The 22,830-nt window shown below is 29.9% G+C and overlaps 3 protein-coding genes and 1 long non-coding RNA gene across 4 annotated transcripts; 2 read left to right on the plus strand and 2 right to left on the minus strand.

Moving 5' to 3' along the window:
• Positions 1-354: 354 nt before the first annotated feature.
• On the plus strand, positions 355-3,414 carry LOC111283144 (frataxin, mitochondrial-like). Its single transcript, XM_022871570.2, has 5 exons — positions 355-628; positions 720-792; positions 871-918; positions 1,000-1,094; positions 2,927-3,414. Exons 1-5 carry the CDS (start codon positions 411-413, stop codon positions 3,054-3,056), a joined length of 564 nt encoding a protein of 187 aa, XP_022727305.2. The 5' UTR covers positions 355-410; the 3' UTR covers positions 3,057-3,414.
• Positions 3,415-8,107: 4,693 nt separating this feature from the next.
• Positions 8,108-10,489, minus strand: LOC111282429 (uncharacterized). The gene is made up of 2 exons (XM_022870499.2): positions 9,632-10,489; positions 8,108-9,479 (listed from the first exon to the last, which is right to left on the minus strand). The coding sequence occupies exons 1-2, from the start codon at positions 10,115-10,117 to the stop codon at positions 9,267-9,269; spliced, it is 699 nt and encodes a 232-aa protein (XP_022726234.2). The 5' UTR covers positions 10,118-10,489; the 3' UTR covers positions 8,108-9,266.
• A 1,584-nt stretch (positions 10,490-12,073) lies between these two features.
• Positions 12,074-12,819, minus strand: LOC149518884 (uncharacterized). The gene is made up of 2 exons (XR_016342231.1): positions 12,644-12,819; positions 12,074-12,569 (listed from the first exon to the last, which is right to left on the minus strand). It is a non-coding gene; the product is annotated as an uncharacterized LOC149518884 (long non-coding RNA).
• A 556-nt stretch (positions 12,820-13,375) lies between these two features.
• LOC111283232 (G-type lectin S-receptor-like serine/threonine-protein kinase At4g03230) lies at positions 13,376-18,245 on the plus strand. Its single transcript, XM_022871693.2, has 8 exons — positions 13,376-14,880; positions 15,449-15,955; positions 16,332-16,481; positions 16,569-16,759; positions 16,838-17,048; positions 17,160-17,397; positions 17,503-17,653; positions 17,742-18,245. The coding sequence occupies exons 1-8, from the start codon at positions 13,563-13,565 to the stop codon at positions 18,042-18,044; spliced, it is 3,069 nt and encodes a 1,022-aa protein (XP_022727428.2). The 5' UTR covers positions 13,376-13,562; the 3' UTR covers positions 18,045-18,245.
• Positions 18,246-22,830: the final 4,585 nt, after the last annotated feature.

Raw genomic sequence — 22,830 nt, forward strand, 5'->3', positions numbered from 1 at the left:
ATCCATGCAGTGATTCCATATGGTTGAAAGTAAACCGAAAAAAAGAAATAAGAAATGAAGGAGTAGCTTGTATTGTTGCCAATTTTATATTTTAGCGTAGGAATATACGTACTTTAATATGACTTTATCAAACCCCAAATCACCTTTTTAAAGGCCATGCTGTTTCCAAGGGAATGTTAGAATTTTTCCTTTTTAAAGGATTTTTAATTCCATCTCCATCCTCGAATGTGAATTTTTTTACTTTTGGGTTTGCAAACAACAAACTTCTTATCCATTAATTGGGCTCAACCCAAACTCTCAAAACTTTTGATCCATTAACTTACAGTCAGCCTACAATACAATAACTAAAACCTATTACACCAAAGCCACCCTCTTTTGGACGGACTAGCTGTTGGCAGAGTTGATCGGCTATGGCTTCCAGGTTACCCCTTCTCAGAAGAATCTCTAAATTTCTCAAACATCCGCCTTCCATACCTGTCCGCTTATCACGTGACTCACGTTCTCTTCTTCTTCGACAAGCTTCAAGACCTAATGACACTCCTTGGTCCTTCGCCGCTTCTAGAAGCTTCTGCTCTCGCCCTCTCAACCTCCCCCAGGATTTTCAGGGACCCGCCACCATTGACTACCGGTAAATATCCCATCTTTCTAGTCACCCATTTACTTCTGATTAATAAATCGTTAAAATATGAACTTTTTTCTAATGATTAATGCGGAAACAGCTCGGTTCTGCAGGAGGATGAATTTCATAGATTAGCTAATTCCACAATCCATGACCTTCAAGAAAAATTGGAGGCAAGTAACCCTATTTTCGTTTAATTTAACTGCTCTTTTTTTTTTTTTTTTCTAAATATAGTGTTGGGCGTGTGGCAGGAATATGGTGATATTGTTCAAATCGATGGTTTCGATGTGGACTATGGTGTAAGTGTTAAAACTTGTTTGCTGGTTTTGAAAGTTGCGTTGCTTTGTTTTGGAGGTTAACACAATTTTTACATTTGATAGAATGAAGTATTGACACTAAAACTTGGGGCTTTGGGCACCTATGTGTTGAATAAACAGACCCCTAATCGACAAATTTGGTTATCTTCTCCAGTAAGGTACGATCTTTCCTTTTATTTTTATCATTATCTGGTTGTGAGAGTCTTAGATTTGGCATTGTGTTCTTGGAATTGAACATTTTGTTTTGTTTACCTTTGTGTGTCCTTGAACTGTGCATGGTTCTTATTTAGTCTCTGACACATTTCTTGATAGCTTCCTTTCTTTTTTACTAAAGTTGCTTGCACCATGCAAGTAAATATGAGTATATAAATAAAGTTTACTGTTTAATTTTCAACTTTTAAGTGCACTGGAATTAAATTGATCAAATGTTGATATTACAGAAGTTGTATTTCTATTTGCTCGAATAATTTTTAATAATCAAAGACAAGGTGAATCAAAGAGTTGGGATGTAATTTTCACTTGGCTTATTTTGGTTGGTCTGAGACTTTAAATATATTCAGGAAATGGTGATTTAGTTGCCGGAAGAATTTTATCATTTGTTGAAACTTTTCATGTAGATTTCAGGTGGTGGTTATTTTGTAAGATAGAAGTAAAATTACGAGATTTTGGACCTGCTTGTGTTTTTAATGGTCGTTGTATGAATAAAAGTGATGGAGTTGGGTCCTATACTCCCAGATGATTTATGGGTGTTCATTTGTAAAAAGTCAGATATAGAACTAAAACTTGAATACTTGATACTTGACGCCTTAGAGGCCTTTGTGCTAAAACTGTGTACTCTCTTCAAGAAAAACAGACAGTAATATTCAACTACTTGCCATTTTGATTTAAAGTTAACATGTCATTTTAAAGTCAAAACTCTGCTGCTCTTTAGTCTTTAAAAGAGCCACTGGTTAAATGTTGACATCGTCATATGATCTCTGCATTTGCAATATTCAACAACTTGTTTGTCAACTTCGGTTGCCATTTCCTTTTTCTCTTCTTCCCTACCAAGTGGCCTCCACAAGCAGGAGAAAGTTTGAACCTTAATGCATCCTATTGTTTCTCTAAATGAAAAATAAGAGTAGGAATGGTAGGGAATCTAGTTCCACCTATTCGAAGAGAAACAAAAATGTTTACAACCATCGGTGTTTCTTCTTTTGTTGGACTTACATAGGTACATTCCAAATGCTGTGAACCCTGTATCTAATTCTGTTTTATAAAGATTGACTTTTTACTGTTAAGTGAGACCACTTAGAGGTGGTTTGGTATTGTTGTGTGTTTTATGTTTTTGAAAATTTTGTTTTGTTTTATTTTCAATTTATCGAATTTGAAAATATGTTTTGAATGTAATGTTTTTGTTTTAGAAATATGAAAAATAAAAACATATAAGAGAAAGTGGTGAAAGATTTTAGGCTCTATTTGTTATTAATAATATAATAATATTAATATAATATTTATATAATAAAAATATTATTTTATTAATATAATAATTGTAGTGTTACTGTAGCAGTTTAATTATAATTTTGTGAACAGTGATTGTGTGGTAACAGTGACATTGTTTTCAAAAAACTAAAAGTACCATTTTTCTGTTTTTAATAATTTTCAAAACTTTGTTTTCAGTTTTCAAAAACAGCCTACCAAACTTGTTTTTATTTTTAATTTTCAAAAAAACTGAAAATGAAAACAGAAAATGGAAACAAAAACAAATGACCCTTTAGATAGAGAAGATTATTGTTTTTATACTCATATGATTTCATGTTTAGACTCTAGCTGACAACTATCTTTAACTACCAACTCTTAATATTAAGACTGCTTGTGGGTGTTTTACCCAATTCCTGTTGTTACCATTATGTTTCTTGAAGTATAAATGATGCCAAGTTTTTGTCAGTTTTCATGATATCATTTTCAGGAATTATGGTTTTCTATTTGAATGGTAATGTTTTCTATGCAGTGGTCCATCCAGATTTGATTGGGATCATAATGCTCAAGCTTGGGTTTATCGACGAACTAAAGCAAATTTATTCAAACTTTTGGAAAGTGAGTTGGAGCAACTGTGTGGTGAACCAGTCAATCTTTCATAAACTGTTGTGGATCAAATGATGTTTGCATAATTTCGATCTTGATCTTTGGAAGTTTATTTCACCAATAAAGGAGGTTGACTTGAGTATCTTCTGCAATCTTTCTAAATTCTTTAACTCCTTTGGATGTAATTTTACGATGTGTCCATTTAGAATTGATCCCAGATAAATTGTGGTTCAAATGCCTGTGTAGGACCGTCAGTTTCATTTTGACCTAAGCTTCTCCCTTGTGTTGTGGGACATGTGCTGTCGGGGCTGAACCTCGATGACTGGTATAGAGACACCATAATTTTGGTTCTACTTGCTACTCTGTTTACACATACCTCTGAAGAAAACAGCGAATAAGAGATGCAAAGTAAACAACGTTCATGTTTGTTTTTTTTTTTTTCCTTCTTTTTGCATTAGTTCACCAAACAAATTAGCCTGAGCAATTTTATCAAGTACTAGAACAGAGAAAAACCCAAGAAAAATACTCTGTTAAGTAGCCTGAGCATTGAGGTATTTGCGCTAGGCAAGGCATTAAGATTAGTAGCATCAAAGACTCGTTTGGTTTGAACAATGAGGTAGGACAAGAAGGCATCTTCACCGAACTTGGCCAGTTTACGTCGCTAGAAAAATTTCACGGTGTTGATGCACTCTAAGAAAGCTACTTCTCTCCAAATGTGGTCTCACACTTACCAAATCTATCTATATTTTTAATTTTACTGATGTGCTTTTAATTTTACTAATAAACGAGCACTCTCCCTCCCCCTTATTATGCCACAAGATACAAGCTGTTTTCCCTCTTTTTTTTTTTTTCTTTTTTAATTTTTTTCAGGTTTTTTATTTTTTAAAAAAAATTATATAAATATATTTTTAAAGACTTTAATTTGTTAGGTGGGATCCATTCTATCAAGTTTTTTTTTTCTGTTTATTTATTTATTTTTTTTAAAATTCATCTATTAGATCAATTTTATTATTGTACGGAGTTTAATTTGGATGCTATACTACACTCAAATTTTTTATTTTTTAATTTTTAAAATTTTTGTATTACTTTTTTAAAATGTTTATATTTAATACATTTTTCATTTAAATTTTTTAAGAGTGGGAGCTAACTTAAACCAATTTTTTTGTCTTTTATAATTTTTTTAAAAAAAATTTTATGAGATTTAATTTTTTTTTATATTGGACATACTTGATACCAATGGTATGTCATGTATTCTATTTTTTCTCTTTTTTATTTTTATATTATATTATTTAATAAATATTTTAAAGATTTAAAATTTTGTTTTTGTGACTCACTTGATATTTAAGAAATATCACATGTCAAGTCATATGTTTCTTTTCTTTTTTTTTATATTTGATGACATTTTTTAATATTATAATTTTTTATTGATGTCCATTTGATATTATTGATTAAAAAGTTATTTTTATTATTATTTATATTTTATTATCTATTTAATTTTATATTTATATATATTATAATTAAGTTATTACTTTATAATTTAATTTAATATATTAATATTTTAAACTTAATTTAGATGTTCATATGGTAGCCTCATGATCTCTTTTTTCCTTTTCTTTGTTTATTTATTTCTCTTAATTGTTTATTTATTTTTAATTAATTAAGTTATTATTTAATATTTTAATTTAATATATTAATATTTTAAGTTAAATTGGAATTTCACATTGTGCCCCACTGAGCACCATTTTTTTTTGTTTTTATTCGTTTGTCATTTTATATTTATGTTTTTTTCAATGTTTTTATGATTTTTTTAAGTTAAATTAATTCTTTGAAAAAAAAAAAAAACCAATCAAAATGTTCATATGACACCTTTTTATTTTTTATCTTTCACATTTTTATTTTTTCAATTAGATAAATTTTAAAATAAAAATGTGTCAAATGATAGAAATGTCAAAATAATTCATATTTAATAAGTTTCAATCTATCTCAATATGATAAAAGATAATTTTTTTTTTAAATCAAAATTAAGTTTGGATGAGGTTGAGTACTTTTTTAGAAAAACAAAATTCGACTCAAAAACATATTTAGGATGTTTTCTCTCAACCTAATTTTTCGTCTATGTAAAAATATTTTTTTAATATTATTATATATATTATATTAATAAAATTATTATTTAATATCTTAATTTTAAAATTTATTATTTTAATTCAATGAGAGTGTCTATTTAACACCTTTTATAATTTTTTTTCGTTGTTGTCTTTTATATTATTTTTTTAATTAGATAATTTTGTAAGAAAAATAAAATTAATTGAAATATCCACATATTATCTTTATTTATCTTTTTCTGATTTTTTTTCTTTTATTTTTTTATTAAATAAATTTTATAATAAAAAATGAATAAAAAAAATAACAAAAAAAAAACCCACTACTATTACGCTAATATTGATAACATTTAATCTTTACTAGCATCAGGAACGTGTACGGAGAGACAGAAGGGGGGGTAATTGCCCCTGCTGAGCTGAGTGCTGAGTCCATAAAATTATTTTGGGTTTACTATAAAAAATATCAAAAGTTTTAAAATTTTAAAGTTTTGTCCCTATTGAAAATCTCTGTGAATTTGCCCCTACTAAATTAAGGCTTATTCATGAAATTTTTCATTATTTGTCTAGCAATGGAACACTGACACTTGCTAAGCAATTTCATTATAATATATATATATATATATTATGTTTGTAATAATAAAATAAATTATTTTTAGGGAATTTGAAATTATTAAACTTTTAAATTTTCATAATAATTTTATTTAAATTGATGCAAAGTGATCCTATATTGATAATGAGATTTTGAGCTTGCACTACTTAAATGATTTAACCACTTTTTAACACAAAAAATATAAAATATAAAATATAAAATATGAAGTAATAAAAATAAATAAATAATCATCTTTAACTAATTGTCTTCATTCTTCTTTTCATTGTATATAAAAAAAGAATATTCTTTTATTCTTCAAATTATAATAAATAAAAAATCAAATATGTTTATATATTAAAAGTAAATGATAAAACTAAACATATTAAAAGTAAATAACAAAATTAGACATGTTAATTTTTATTTCATTCCTTCACATATTATATTTATTTTTAAGAAATTTATAAATAAATTTTTATTAAAATATATCTATATATGTGTGTGTCTATTATGATAGATAATTTGTCTAAATAGTATTTAGGTTATATTCGTCAAAAATCATATAATTAATTATGTAAATATTATTTATATTGCAAAAAATATATTTTTTCATATACCAAAAGTATTATACTAATTTATTTATAATTTTTAAAATTACTTTGTATTTCAATGAAAAAAATTTTAAATTAACTTAAAATATTTGCCCTCACTTTATCATAAATCTTAATTATGTCCCTACCTAGCATAGTAAATTGCTTTTCATTTCGTGGAGTCACCTGCCAAATTTGGAATGAAAAACAGCGTATATTTTACAGCAATAGTGCTATATAAACACATAAATTCAGGAAAAGATTTCATTGTTATCACAATGATCAAGCAATCGGTGCATTGGGATTAATAATTGATCTCTATAAATAGGGTTGTAAACAAACTAGATAAGAATGAATTTTATTATATTCACAAATTGTTTGTTTAATTATTGAAAATGTTGTTTGTGATCATTTTTTAAATTTAATAAATAAATAAAAATAAATAAAAATCAAATCTATTCATTTACTATTTATCAAACATTTTATTTGTTTACATTCTTGATATAATTGTGTAAATGAACCAAATATTAACAAATATTATTATATTCATAATATGTTTATTTAATTAGTGAATCTTGAACATAATTTTTTTATTAAATTTAATACACAAATATAAAAAAATTAAAAATTAAACTTATTTAAAAATTATTCATTAAACATTCAATTTGTTTAAGTGAATATAAGGCAGGTATACGGTCGATTTTAGTGCCTAAGTCTACAATTCTTTAAAGCTAGTAACGAGGAGGCATAAAAAAAAAGCCAGCCAGCAAGCCTAAATTTCTGATTTTAAGCTTTTACTTATAAAATAAGACATCCCCTTCCCGTAGAGGATAAGGAGCTATATTTGGTTGAAACTGCCAGAGTTGATCCAAGGATAGAATTTCGTCCTCCAGTGTAATGTTAGAAAAAGGAAGTTTTTTCTATTTTTGCAACAATAACATATGTTCTAAAGATTACAGAAGAAAGCAAGAAAGAAAATGAAGAAAAAAAAAAAGGAGGTGACATTAATTCTGGCGGGTTTACTTGCTTCAATCTAATGTTGATGGGATGATTTTGTTAAACCACCCTTAATCAAAGTTGCTAAGGCAAAGTTATAAATAAATCGAATTGTTTTTTTTTTTTTTTTTTTTGTGTGTGTCCTTAGTTGAACATTCTTCAATTAGAATATAATTTTACAGCTGACCTGAACCAAGTGAATGGTCTAAAATTGAAACGACAGACACAAGACGGACGCCTATCAACCACTGAATTGTACATGAAACAAGCCAGAAAAAATATTCAAATATATTCTTCAGTCATTGTCTAAGATGGTGAAGTCATGGTCAGCAGTAGAATCCTAAGATCAATCAAAGACCCCCATAATATCTCGACGGTTGCTGACAGGATTTTCGAGTGGCACGCAACCACCACCACAAAAATCCACCCTTTACAACAAATCTCCACCACAAAAAACCAGAGCCCACTTGATCTTTTTCTTTTCATCCGGTGATTCTTTTAATCTTTTAATCACACCCGCCGTACTAGACCCGCCAATTTCAAATTAAAGCAAGGTGATTAGAAATGTCCTACTAAATCTAATTGGTTGGTTAGAGGTTCTACTTCAACCACAATTTCTATTTGAGGATCACATTTTTTTGAATATATTTTATGTGGGTTGATTATGATTAATTATATTGAAATTATTGTGTTAGTCTCTAGTTTCAATAAAATTGCATTCCTTACGCATATTAAAGCGTCCCCCCACCTGATGTGATGGCCGGCAATAATCTGCACATGAAAGAGAGATACAAATCCTTTTGTTTATTGCGTTAAATTCTTGATGGTGGAGGTCATACCAGAAGCTGACAGATATTTGCCTAAAAATCAATAAACAAATACAAAATATCTTCCAACCTTACATTAAATAAATAACTTAAAACATACCCCATGCCAACAAGAAAAAGCAATAAATTGGTAAAAAAAAAAAATTATCCTACAAACAATAACAAAGCCATAACTCACAAGCCACTCCCTTCACCAACCAATCCGATAAACCGGATCTCGTCTGGTTGCATCCACCATTCTTTTTTGACCGAAGTTTCTCATAAATGACCCAATATGCACTCGCTCAAGTTGCTATTCAAACCACTCGACAATAAAATACGTGGTGACTGGTGTGCACACGAAATGAGCTTGTCAGGCAATAGACAAGTACATGCACCAGTGTTACAGCCTGCTTGCTTGTTCTGGGAAGATGGGTTGTTGCGGGTTTGATTTTTTGCGATGTTAGGTTGGCAATGCTTGACACGCACAAGGCTAGATAGCTCAATCTATTGTAGAAATTTCAATTTCAACTGTCTTTAGAAGGGTAGCCACATAACCTTACACAGGGCAGAGGGGAGGTCCCCCAGAAGAGCAATAGCCCTATCCCACCACCCCAAGGGATACAAGGAGGCTTTGCCGCTTTGGTAACTGGCATACGTGCCATGAGACTGTCCATGACATTTGCCTGACAATAACTGACATCATAAGACTGATTCAAAGGTGGATAGCCTCATCTAGTGGATGTCGTTCAAAGATACAAGGGACAGAGACCATTTCTCTGCACCTCCACTTGCTTTATAGATTCACACTCTGTCGACGTATCCTTAAGGCTGCTAACTGCTAAGGCTGCCTGCCTTGGAGCTTCGCCACCCCCACCACGCCCAATCTTCATATTTTACATACATTTTCTAAAAATATTGGAAAAATGTTGGTCCAAGATGATAATCCACAGACCACAGCACATCGTGTAAAAATCAGAATTACAAAATCTTAGGAGACATAAAACTAGTACTAGTTAAATCCTTAGATTAGCACAAATTAACTAGTAATAAAAGGGTCAACAATCCACAAAGATTAATCAAAGACTATAGTTAGAATAGGTTAGATCATCAGAAATATCAGGCCAAACCAACTCAAATCGGACGGCTAAGGGGATTACAGTTACTAGCAGATTCAGGATGTATTTTTTTACTGGATTTTATCAGGCTTTAGTTTTTTCCCCAATGACTCCGTACTCCCCCCGCCACTCACATCGGACTGAAACTGAGCCGTTCGCTCCGGTTTGATCTGTTGGTCATCCGAAAGCCTCATAGAGTCAGCATATACGGCTTCCTCCTTTGGTCTGTACCGAGTAGCCAAAACAGTACGGTAATCGTACCTCCGTTTAGGAGATAGATCGTCCTGTAAACGCCAATGACAAGAAATCTTAACCGTTAATTTCATGAAAAAGATAAATGATCAAAAGGAGAAGGAAAAAAGAGAATTTAAATTAAGAAAAAAAAAAAAAAAAAGAGAAAGCAAGAATTGACCAGAGATCAAATGAGAAAATCAACCTGAGGGCGAAGATCTGAAGCATTTTCTCTCAACCTTTTCAATGAAAACGAATTTGTTGATCTAGAGACCTCTCTTTCACCACCGGTTAAATCTTCGATACTAGACGAACTGGAAGCCGGCGGAGGTCTATTTGCTACTGTGGACCACGGCACCACCTGATTATCTCCGTCCTCCACATCATCACCAACTGACACGTCATCATCATATTCTTCTTCTTCGTCGTCGTCCTCATTTTCTCCTTCGCTCTCTTCTCGATCACCGTAGTTGACGCACCTCTCACAGAAGGAGACCGTGTGACCGAGCTTGGAACCAGCGGCTCTCCACGGAGTGACAGACTGGCACGAATGACAGAGAAGACATCTCACGTGTCTCGCCACAAGGAAGTTGGCTCCGTGAACTTTAGCGTCACAATCCCAGCACAAACTCGCTTGGTCTGATTCACAATACGTTCTTGCAGTCAACTTGCAGAGCTCGCAGCTCTTCATTTCCCTTCCTCTTTCAACCAAAAGTGAGAGATGTTTTGGCTTAACTGCGAGTTTCTTCTTCTTTCGTTCTCCCGGAGAATTTTTTCTTTCGTATTTTCCCCAGACTTTTCTCTTTCTTCTGTATGCAGAGAATGGCCGATTGAGAGAGAAGAGAAAAGAAACGAGCAAGTCGCAGTCACTTATAGGAACAGCCTTGCTTTTACTTCAAATTACAAAATTGCCTTTAGAATCCTCTCCGTAATTAACCGACCAAGCACCACCACTCGGATGATATAGTGCTTTTTTTTTTCCTTTCTTTTTTTCAAAACATGATATAGCGTTTATAAAATACTAGAATTAATTAATTTTTTTTTAATTTATACTAGTTTTAAATAAACAAAAATACTTTTTCGCCCTACCCTTTTATTCTAATCACTGTTTTGTTTTTCTTCATATTTCACATTTTATTGGTTTAATATAAAAATTATATTTATAAATAAATTTAGTTATCAAACAAAAGTATATATCATTTTAAAATTATTCAATAAAAATTTACTACATCAAAAATAGAAAAAAATTAAAAACAAATAGCATTACTTTATAATAAAAATTCATAGTCTATAAAAAATATAATAATTATATTTTTATTTATAAATTTTATAATTAAAATTTAATTTTATGAATCAAATGATATCATAAATTTGAAAAAAAATAAAAAATAAGATATTTGATATCCTTTCACTATTTTTCAGTTACATATGAACAATGGATTTGAAAAAAAAAAAACAACCAAACACTCACCCCATAAAGATTTAATCTAATTTAATTAATTAAAAAGAATATAAAAGAACTAAAAATAAGGCTAAGGATGTCATTTCAGTAAAAGTTGTACGGATAAAGAAATTGGCAAGAAATTGGAAAGAAATAGGAAAGAAATAGGGGGGAGGTCTAGGGTTTTGTATGAAGAGGGATCGAAAGAAAAAGAGGTGTGGTGAAACGTACCGCCAGGTGTTGGAACGTAGAGGAAACAATAGCTTCTGTGGCTTTTATATATAGCATTAATGAAACCTTCCCCCCGCTTCGGCCATTGTCACTGTTTCCTCGGTTAGTTGCATTTACTTTGGGAAGGAAGATTTTTTTTTTTTAATTTTAAAGTAGTATATTTTTATTTGTTCGACGGTGACGTGTCGGCCACGTGGCATTGGTTGGGCGTGGAGATTCGGATTCGCTTCCCTTACCCACGCGGCTTGCACTTGATTTAGCATCCTTGACGTGTACGGTTGGGTCCCGCAATGTCGGCGATTTTTTCTCCTTATTTTCAGCTTCAGATTATCTCTTAAATCTTGATCGCTCTTGATGAGGGGATAAGATTTCCTTATTTTGGTGGTGATGGTAATATTCCTGTACATTCACAATCTTTGGACACTAATAAATTGCATGAACCCAATTTAATATCGACACTTTAAGAATTGAGCCCCAACTTCTTTTTCCTTTAAAAATTATACTACTACACCAATATTCATTTCTTCCGATGAAAAAAAATGTAGGATAAGAAAGTTTTACGTTGTTATTCCGCGATGTTTTCTTTTAGAACTTACAAAAGTATTATTCTTTTCTTTGGAAAGGTACATCCAACAAAATTAAAAAAAATAATTTAATCCGATGAATTTTGATATAATTTAATTTTTTAAGATCATTTTTTTAAAATTAAATATCAAATTAAATTGAATCAAATAATATAAAAAAAATTTACAATGAGTTGAGAGATCGAATTTTAGATACTGATTTGATATATATATATATATATATAAAAATTTAATTATATATATTTATATATTTATTTAATTTTATATTTATATTAAAAAATAATATTTTATATTTTAAAAATAATATTTTATTAATTTCAAATCAAATCGGATACGATTTTATATAATATCGAATTAAATTAAATTCAAATAAAAAAAATTTATCGAATCAAATTTAAATTTAAATTTTATATATATAATCGGATAAATTTTGAGACAAATAAAAATTCGTTCCGGTCTACGACCCAACCCACTAAACAAAATAGTGCCAAGTTTAAGAAGTGAAAAGCAATCAGAATGATCCCAATCCCAGCAGCACCCCACATGGATTTCCTTTCTGATTTGATTTCATAGGCAAATCATTCTGCTCTGCTGGACTTGCTCAGATGATGGATTGGTGCGGCTAATAAGAAGACAGATATTTGAAGCCCAATACTTTCTCAACTCCCAAAGTACAACGTTGGTAGCCATTGGGCGGGCCTCTCAGGAGAAAGCTACTCTTGGTCTGCTCCAATCTCTAAAGGAGGGCCCGCTCTCGCTAAGAGCACGCAGTAGCCATGTTGATTGGTGAATGGGCCACTTGTTGTCTAAATGTATAGCTCAGAAGATTGTAGCAGGTGACGCCTTGTTTCATGAATCCCATATATCATAGATGATATTTGAGCTATCTATTTGGGAAATGAGGGGGAAAAAAGAATCAGAAATAAAATTAAAAAAAAAAACACAGAGAAATCGTGTTTACCAATGATTTGATTCCCAAAAACGAAACAACTTTGACAGCAGGGTGCCAATCCCCTTAAACCAGTCGGACATATCGACATTCGTGGAATTTGCATGGAAAAAGCTATATCAAAGAATACAATACCGGGCGGCATGTGCTATGTGTTTTGGGTTTTGACAAATATATAAAGCCATGATATTATTAATTCTTGTACAAACTAAAAACTACTACTACAATTGATAGTAGTATATAATACACGTAATTTTCTTGACCAACAAATTTAACGACAAATTTATGAGTCTTATCGTCAAACAGAAATAGTAGCAAGAGAGAAAAGGTGCATTCTTTTTTACGCAGAAAGATCAAAAAGCCGCGTGACACATGGAATATTCTTTGTCAAAGACGGGACTACAAAGAGACAGCCTAGCATAATATGGTATGTTAAATTTAAGAATTAAGACCGTCAAAGAAACGTGAAATTCACTTAAGTGGAAGACCTTCACCATCATCTTGCCCTTCTAATTGGTTTTATAATTCCAACCAATAAACTACTGGCATTTGGATGGATGTATTTACAAAAGGGCCCTCTCAGTTGAAGTTGAGAAATTGGACATGGGCAGTTCCGGTCTTTCTGGCCTTCAACCTTATTTTAATGTAAACACCTTTAATAATTAAAAGTCCACTTTTCGCAGAAAGTTTCAGTTCCCTCAAATTAGATGCCCAAATTTTCTTATCCCGAAGATCGGTATGAAAAGGCTTAAATGCGGCAGCTGCTTAACTACAAGAGTACGTTCTAGTCAACGTGGTACAATCATACGCTTCTAACTACCATGCTGATGAAAAATATAATGTGCTCGTATTCTTATGTAATGGCGTCCTTGAGGGGCAGCACTAGAACTATAGGACCTTAAGCACATGCATTCTTCATTTCAAGCTCCACATGTTTTATCCTAGCTTCTCTATGTTTGCCTTGTTCTTGTACTTCGGCCTTACCTGCTGCTTTGCAAGAGACACCATAAAGTTTGACAACCCAATTAATAGCTCGGGAGGGCCACTTATATCTGCGAGTGAGAAATTCGCGCTTGGGTTTTTCACTCCTAATGGAAGCTCCCACGGGGAACGATACGTTGGCATCTGGTATTACGGCTTGGAACCACGGACAATTGTGTGGGTTGCTAACAGAGAAGAATCAGTGTCTAATTCCACGACCTGGTTTTTTGGAATTGGCAATGATAGCAACCTCATGCTTTCTGATAGAAGAAGCCGTCGTAAGATGTTGACCACTCTGAAAGGCATTTCAGCTCCTTCTACGATGACGCTGAAGCTCTTGGATTCTGGAAACCTGATTTTAATTGAAGGTCAAGATAATGGCTCAACAAGAGTGGTCTGGCAAAGTTTTCTTCATCCGACTGATACATTTCTTCCAGGCATGAAGATTAGTGAAACCCTAAGGTTGACTTCATGGAAAAGTCAACATGATCCCTCACCGGGACGCTTCGTTTTTCGGCAAGATGTAGAAAGAGAAAACCAATATATCATCACTAATAACGAAATGTCGTATTGGAAAAGCGGATTATCTGGAAATTTCATTACCAATGATGAGATTCGTCCTTCTGTTTCCCTTATGCTGCTGAATATCAGTAACAGTGAAAGGGGAAGAGAGGAATATTGTTCCATTTTGAAGTATAGGTCAGGCTGTAATAATACGCTAACCAAAAGCTATGACTACAGCAACACCAGATTAGTCATGGGTTTCGATGGGAAGTTGCGGCTATTTGGAGGGGATAATCAGACGGATTTGAAATGGTTGGAGCCAAGGGACAGATGTAGCGTGTTTGATGCTTGTGGTAAGTTTGGTAGCTGCAATAAGGAAAACAGGGTACCCTGCAAGTGTTTACCTGGGTTTAAACCACAATCACCGGAAAATTGGAATAATGGAGACTTTTCAGAAGGGTGCACAAGAAATTCTCCGGTATGCAGCCAACACGGTAAGGATGAGACATTCTTGAAATTAAGCATGATGAAAGTGCAAAAGCCAAATCCAGTGTTTGCAGTCAATGATAAAGATGAATGCAAGAGAAGGTGCCTTGAAACCTGCGCTTGTCAGGCTTATTCATTTGGTGAAGTTGAAAACTACCTGAGGAGTCGTGCAAGTAATCTTACTTGCGGGATTTGGATGGAGGATCTAAACAATATTCAGGAGTCATATACAAATAGGGGTCTTGACCTCTTTCTCCGCGTGCAGCTTTCTGAAATAGGTACTCATATTTTAGCGTTTTAATAGTATTTCATTTATTAATTAAGTAGTTTTGCAGCTACATTATTTGAACCAGGGTACTTAATCCCTTTCAAATTTCTATGGAAAATGAACATTTGGCTGTAGCAACAACCATCTCTTCTGATGATTGATTGCTTAATTGTCAAATAGTTTTGCACCAAGAATGCCTATAACTCCGCCCATAATGCATCATTTCCTTTAGGGGTGACTCATTCTAATTACTTTGCCAAAAGAAATTTTGAGAATTCTGGCTACAGTTTTGTTCAGTGATTCCAATTTAGTATCTTAAAACCAATTTGTTTTACTGTATGTTTAATTGTCAAAAGCTGGAACAGTCGTAACTTGTAATTCTGCAGCCAGAGGACAAAGTGCTCTGATCAACTTAAAAAAATCTTGATAATCGATATAAAGAGAAGGGAAGGTTAACATATTCTTTTTTCACCTCATGATTATAATCAATGAGACAGAGTGAAGAGAATTTTATCAATATCTGTAAACTGTACCTGTATTAGTTCTGACGCTCAGACATTGCACTGTTGCAAAATCAGGAAACAGAACTTGTGAGACTTGTGGCATCAACATCATTCCCTACCCTCTTAGCACTGGATCGAGTTGTGGTGATCCCATGTACTTCAGTTTCAATTGCCAAACTGATACCGGTCAGATTAGCTTCAATGCAAGTGGTCGAACCTACCGAGTTACTAGCATTTATCCGGATAGACAAAGGTTTTCCATCCAACTTGAAGATGCAAAAAAATGCAGGGTGAGGGATTCACTGGAAAAGCTTCTGCAGTTTCCTGGGACTTCACCATTTTTTGTGAGCAGTACTTGCATTCCTACCAGGAATAGTTTTAGTACAGATTCTTTAAGTGAAGATAAATGGTTTTATGAGGTAGAAATTGGGTGGAATCTACCGTTAGAGCCAACCTGCGGTTCATCTGAAGACTGCAAAGATTGGCCAAACTCATTTTGCAATGTAGCAGCCGATGGGAAAAATAGATGCATCTGCAATTCATCCTTTCAATGGGATCCATCAAAAATCAGTTGCACTTCAGGTGAGAACTGATGTAGCTATAATTTGCTTTCAACAATCTAGATTTTCTTTAATGGTAAAATAATCAGTCAATTCTGGTAGAATCATCTCATGACAGTTGGTAGGCTTATACTGCTCGGGCCTATAAGGCCTAATATGTAATATCTGCACTTATTATGGTTTTGAACAAAGGATGATTTGATTGTATGATCTTTCTTTGGACCACTTTACAATTTTGCCTTGAAAGAATTGTTTCAAATCGGAAAGTAGGAACTATTATGGCTTGGATTAGGGAAAGAGTTGATGAAATTGAATATCGTAGTTATAATGATCATCACTTGGTGCTTTTCAAGCTAATAAACTGTAGTTACCATATATGTTGTTCTCCACTGTATTAGAATCTTACTCGAATCAACGCCAAGGACCTTTGGAGAAACAGAAGCCATTATCTCTGATCTTCCTGGGGGTCACTGCAGTCATGCTGTTTATCTTGTGCACTGCTTTTGCTTTGTATCATAAGAGGAGAAGAAGAATGGTCAGGAGACAAGGTAGTCAATGCTCATATACCTTAACAGCAGATTATTTTGTCAAATTCTTTATTCTGAAGTAGTTTAATTTCGGGTTTTACAACGCAGGAAATTGGGAATTGAGCTTGTACAACAGTGAGAGACGAGTCCTAGATTTTATAAATTCAGGCGACTTCAGAGAAGATAATAAAAAAGACATTGATGTGCCAAATTTCGATCTGGAAAGTATTTTAGTTGCCACAGATAACTTTGCCGAAGCAAACAAGCTTGGACAAGGGGGCTTTGGGCCTGTTTACAAGGTAACTGCTCTGTCCTTTGTAATATCATTTCACATTGATGACGGGTGCATTACCTGAAATTCTGTTCTCACTACTCAGGGTAAGCTTCGAGGAGGACAAGAAATTGCTATAAAGAGGCTTTCAAGAGGTTCAGGCCAAGGCTTAGAGGAATTCAAGAATGAAGTTGTTTTGATTGCCAAGCTTCAACACCGTAATCTTGTTAGACTTTTGGGCTATTGTGTTAAAGGATATGAGAAAATGTTAATCTACGAATATATGCCCCACAAAAGTTTGGATACCTTCATATTTGGTAAGCCTTTAGCCCGAATTTTTAAAATTTTGGAGTTTGTCTTTAGCAATAATTATATGAAAAAACTTAAGTTGCTCATTATGATTACAAATGACATGATAATCTTGCAAGATCGAACGCGATGTGTGTTATTGAACTGGGAAAAACGCTTTGACATTATTTTGGGAATTGCTCGAGGGATGCTTTATCTCCACCAAGATTCTAGGCTGAGGATTGTTCACAGAGATTTGAAAGCAAGCAATATTCTACTAGACGAGGAGATGAACCCAAAAATATCTGATTTTGGCTTAGCAAAAATTTTTGAAGGAAAACAAATAGAGGCGAGCACAGATAGAGTAGTTGGTACATAGTAAGTTTTTTGAAAGTCCTAGTTGTTTGAACCAAATAATAAAACATTTTAATCTACCATCACTGATCAAATCAACTAATTGTTAAAATAAACATTGTTATACAGTGGCTACATGTCTCCGGAATATGCACTCGATGGATTTTTCTCAATCAAATCAGATGTTTTCAGTTTTGGTGTGGTACTACTTGAGACTGTCAGCGGGAAAAGGAACACTGGATTTTATCAGGCCGAACAACCCTTAAGCCTCTTAGGTTATGTAAGTGTCTTTAATCATTAATATTTAGAGATAACTATTCTCTCCTTATTTGGTTCCAATATGTATTTATAGTTTGGAACTGTGCCAGGCATGGAGATTGTGGGAAGATGGCAGGGCTTTGGACTTAATAGAGCAGGCATTGCGTCAAACATGCAATACAGATGAATTTCTGAGGTGTGTTAATGTTGGACTCTTATGTGTACAAGAAGACCCGAGTGACCGTCCCACCATCTCAAATGTGCTTGTCATGCTTGGGAGTGAAACTCTAAGTCTTCCAATTCCGAAACAGCCTGCATATGTTGTGAGAAGGTCTCTTTTCAGCTCAGCTTCTTCTTCCAGTAAACAGCAATGGGATCCAGAGATTATGACCACATTGGAAGAGGGCCGATGATTGCGAATGCCGCCTTCTCGTTGTTGCAACCTCTCAAGTTCATCACAAACTGATTCTTATGTCCAATTAATTGTTTTGGAGTAAGAATTAACTTGAGCTGCATTCCCCCGTTTGACATATGTAAAATCCCTCCTGAAATTTTGAATGACATCTGTCTTTGACTATTATTACTTTGGATTATTTTGCTAGTTGCGGTGATGAGATTGTGTTTGACATATAAAATTATGATAATATAAGATAATATAAGATTATAGATAAGATTAAATTAAATTATATCATCTTATGTTATGTTTTGTGTGTGCAAAGATTAAAAACAAGATAGAATATTATTTTACTATTTATCATATTAATTATGTGTAAGACTAAAATTAGGATAAGATGATTTTTTTTTATTGGTCAAAATTATCTTTTATATATTAATTTGATTTTTATGTAGTCACAAGTGATATAATTTTTCAATTATTTTTTTTAGAGATTATCTATCAATTAATTAAAAGTTGCCCAAATACATTTTTAATTGATAAATTTTTTAAATAATTTGGACTTAAAAAATACTCATAACAAACAAATAGAAACATCAAATAAATAATAAAAAAATATAAATTCAAATAAAATTATATATTATTTTATATTAGAAATTATTAAAAAGCTTATAGCTTATAGTTTAAAAAATATCAAAGTTTTAATTACAAACTTTTTAATTAAAAAAATTTCAAATTACAAATTAGCAAAGTTGGAAGATTTGAGAAATAGAGTCTTTTTTCGTTGAAAATAAATGGGTTTTCTCCATCGAAAAAAACATAGAGAGTGAAAAATATTTTTAAATATTTGATAATTTAAAATTTAGGTTTTTAAATTTAAGGATAAAATAGAAATTTTATTATTTAAAAATTTTGATAAATAATTTAATTCTATATATTGAAAACAATCCACTACTTTTTTAAAAGATAAAATTATCCAATTAGTATAAAATATCTAATTCTTTTAATAATTTAATTTTTTTATTTAAATGTATAACAAACACATATTAAAATAATTAATGTCTTATCTTTTAACTAATTTTAGGTGCTAAACGTAATCTAATAACTTTAAATTAAATGATAATGATAAAATATATATAAGTGATATATACTTTAGAATTTTTAAAAATATATATTTTATATTTAATTAAAATAAAAAAATATATTTTATATTTAACATAAGCGTATCAATAATTTCATACGTTATATATGTTAAACATAAATTTATTAAACACAAATATACAAATTATAGCATGAAGGTTTTACAAAAGTGATTCAGCTAGGAGACAGTCGGATACGTCAACGTTAACCATGAGTTATTTTTATTTTCAAGTGTTAGAGATTACGATGTTGAGCTTATAAAACAATGTGTAACGAAGGCTTGGTCTTAAGTCTTAACGGAGGCTTCTTTTATATACGATTGGTATGTTACCCGGCTTTGGTTAATCAACTTATATGAGTACATTAATTAAAATTTAATAATAAATATAAATTGATTTAATGATAATTATGAAACATTGAGAATTATATTACTATCGCACAAAAAAATTCACTGGTATTGAAATAAACATATAAGCAAACTAAATCTATAGTGGAATTGTCGATTATTTGTTATGTTATATTTGAATAAATATTAATAAAAAAAATTTTTTTAAAAAGAAAATGATACATGTGCTCTTTATTTGGATAATCATAATTAATAAAAAAATAAATAAATTTTAATAATTATTATTTGAATAAATAGCAAAAAAATAATTTTTTATAATTTTTTTTCTAATTATAATATTTTTTTATAAAATAACATATAATATACAAATATATTTTTTATACTACATAATTTGTATAAACAAATCTTTCTAATTAAAATTGAGCATATTAATTTAATACAGTAAGATATATTAATTAATTATTGATTTATTTTTAATTTTATATTTAATTAAAATTTTTAATTTATTCTGACAATAATTTGATTTATTTTGTTGTTAAGACTCGAAAACATATAAAATATTTATAAATTATAATATTATATAACATACTCAAAAAAATTATTTTTGTAAGAAATATCTATATATAATTAAATTTAATATCATAATAAAAATATAGATATAATAATCATTTTATAAAAATAAAATTTTTTCAATTTTCTTTTTCTTAGTTTTTCTCTCAAATTGAGATATTAAAAAAATAAAAATTACAAAAAAAATAAAAAATTATTTAGTTTTTTTATCTTTTCTTTTTTTAAAAATAAAAATTTATCAAAATAAAGAAATAACTTTTTAATTTTCATTACCTTATTTTTTTAATTTTCCTTTTTTTCTTTTCACCTTAATCTAAAAATAATATTAAATTAATTAACATATCATTAACATAGATTCAAAAAAATTTAAGCGTGTAATATTTTTTTTAGTCAAACATGTAACAAGGTAAAATGTTTAAAAATAAATTAAAAATTTTTAAAAATTATAGTAAAATTAAATATTTTATCATAAATCTTAAAGAACAATAATCAAATGCATTAGAAGACTTTTTTTTTTAATCTATTTTTACACATTTCTTAAAGAGCTAATAATAATTAAGCGTATAAATGAAGAGTTTACAACGAATAAGAGAATACGATTTTTTTAGAATTGTCCAAAGGTTTTTTAATGAATTATTTAGAGAATTTTAGAATATTTATCACACATAATAAAAAATTAAAATCAAATAATATAAAATCCTCTAATATACGGCACATATATAAAATTTCTTTTCATAAAAATAAGATCCATATTCAAAAATTAAAATTAAAAACCTAATAAATACCCCAATCACAATAAACAAAGACAAATGCCAACATTTGAAATTTTAAAAATTTTTTAATATAAAGTAATATAAACTGTGAAGAAGTAAACCAAGGGCAGAGTGACGTGACATCAAAGTGTCAATGGTGGCCAGAGTTGTTGATATAATATTACTATTTCTCGCAGAATCTGTTTCTAACACGCAAGAGAACGGATGGATATTATAATATACCAAGGATACATGAGCAATCATATTCACGAGTCCTCCCCAGAAAGAGAGCGGAGGGAAATTATAATAATAGGTAGGGACCATTGGAAAGCCAGAGCAGGACAATATGGACGAGGTCATTTTTGCAAGTTTGCCAGAATGCATTGATCCCCATCGGCAGTAGGGTGAGGGAAAAAAAGATTCGAAGTATTTCATTCAATTTAAATCAATTTTTTTTTATTTTATTCGAATTAAATTTAGATATTAAAAATATATATTAAATTTTTGATTAAAAATTAAATAAAATTATATTTTTATTAGTTTATATATATTTATTAAATTTTTACAAATAAAATAATTATTTTATATTTAAATATATTTAAAAATATTAAATATTTATATTAAAATAATAAAAAATTAATAAATTAAATCGATAAAATTTAATTCAAAGTAAATCAAATTATATAAAAAATTTATTTAAATTTAAATTTTAAAAATTTATAATCTTATAAATTATTAAAATAATTAAATTAAATTTGATTCGATTCAATTTATGTTGTTATAAACTTTAATAAGAGGAGAATTAGCATATTACTCCAAGATTATTTTTCCTTTTAACTCCACGACTCAGGTGTTTGATGTTGATTTTGTTTTTTAGTTTTAATTTTTTGAAAACAACAGTACAAAATTATGTCTGATAATTTTTTTGAAAATAAAAAACAAAAACGAAAATAAAAATAAAATTTTTTTAAATTGTTGAAAGTAACATTTTTTTTTGTTTTGTTGTTTTTGAAAATATATTTTAAAATTTGACACTATTCATAAGTAAGTTTGTATACTAATAAAATGTTGTATATATTTTCATAATAAAAATTAAAATATAATTGATTAATTTATAAATAAAATATTATAAAAGTTAATATAAGTAATAAATTAAAAAATTTATTAAAATTTTAATAATTCATAATTAACATATAATAATGAATATTACATGACTAGTCCTATTAAACAACATAGGGCAAAGTGTACTTGAAGTCCAAAATTTTCATTTGAGTTACATTTTGATCTCTAAATTTTAAATTATTTCATGGTAATCCCCAACTTTAAAATTGTGTCAAAATAGCCGGTTGATCAAATTTTGCAAGAGAATTACAACTTAAGATTATAAATTTAGAATTATTATTCTTTAATACATACTAAAATATATTTATTAAAAAATGAATAAAACTTTTAAAATTTTGAAGAATGAAATACATTTTTTCCATTGTTTTAGAAATTCAATTTAAAATAAGGGGTAAAATGATAATTTACTTTCCTTCGTAATAATTATAAAAGTTTATTTCTTTTATAATTAATAAATACATTTTGATATGATAGCAAAGAGTAATAATTTTGGATCAATTATCCCAATTTGTTTAATTTCTTTATTTTAATTTATTAAATATTATTTTTTCAATATTTACAAATTTTGATAAAAACATAAAATAAAATCCTATATAAAAAATCTAGAAATTATTTTTAACAAAAAGGAAAGAAATGAAACATACACAAATAATTTAAATGTATTTATTAGAAAAAAATTTGTAAAATTTTTTAGAAGGAAATAAAAATATCATTTTTGCCCTTGATTTTAAAATTTTAAGTTAAAATTAGGGGCAAACTTGTGCTTTACTTTCTTTTGTAAAAATTATAAAATTTTATTTTTTTCTAATAAATACATTTTGATATGATAACAAACAATAATAATTATGGGTTCATTTCCATGATTTTATTTCATT

This window comes from Durio zibethinus, chromosome 5 (genome assembly GCF_047325235.1).
Source record: "Durio zibethinus cultivar Kanyao isolate XHJ-2024 chromosome 5, ASM4732523v1, whole genome shotgun sequence".
NCBI classification, from domain to species: domain Eukaryota; kingdom Viridiplantae; phylum Streptophyta; class Magnoliopsida; order Malvales; family Malvaceae; genus Durio; species Durio zibethinus.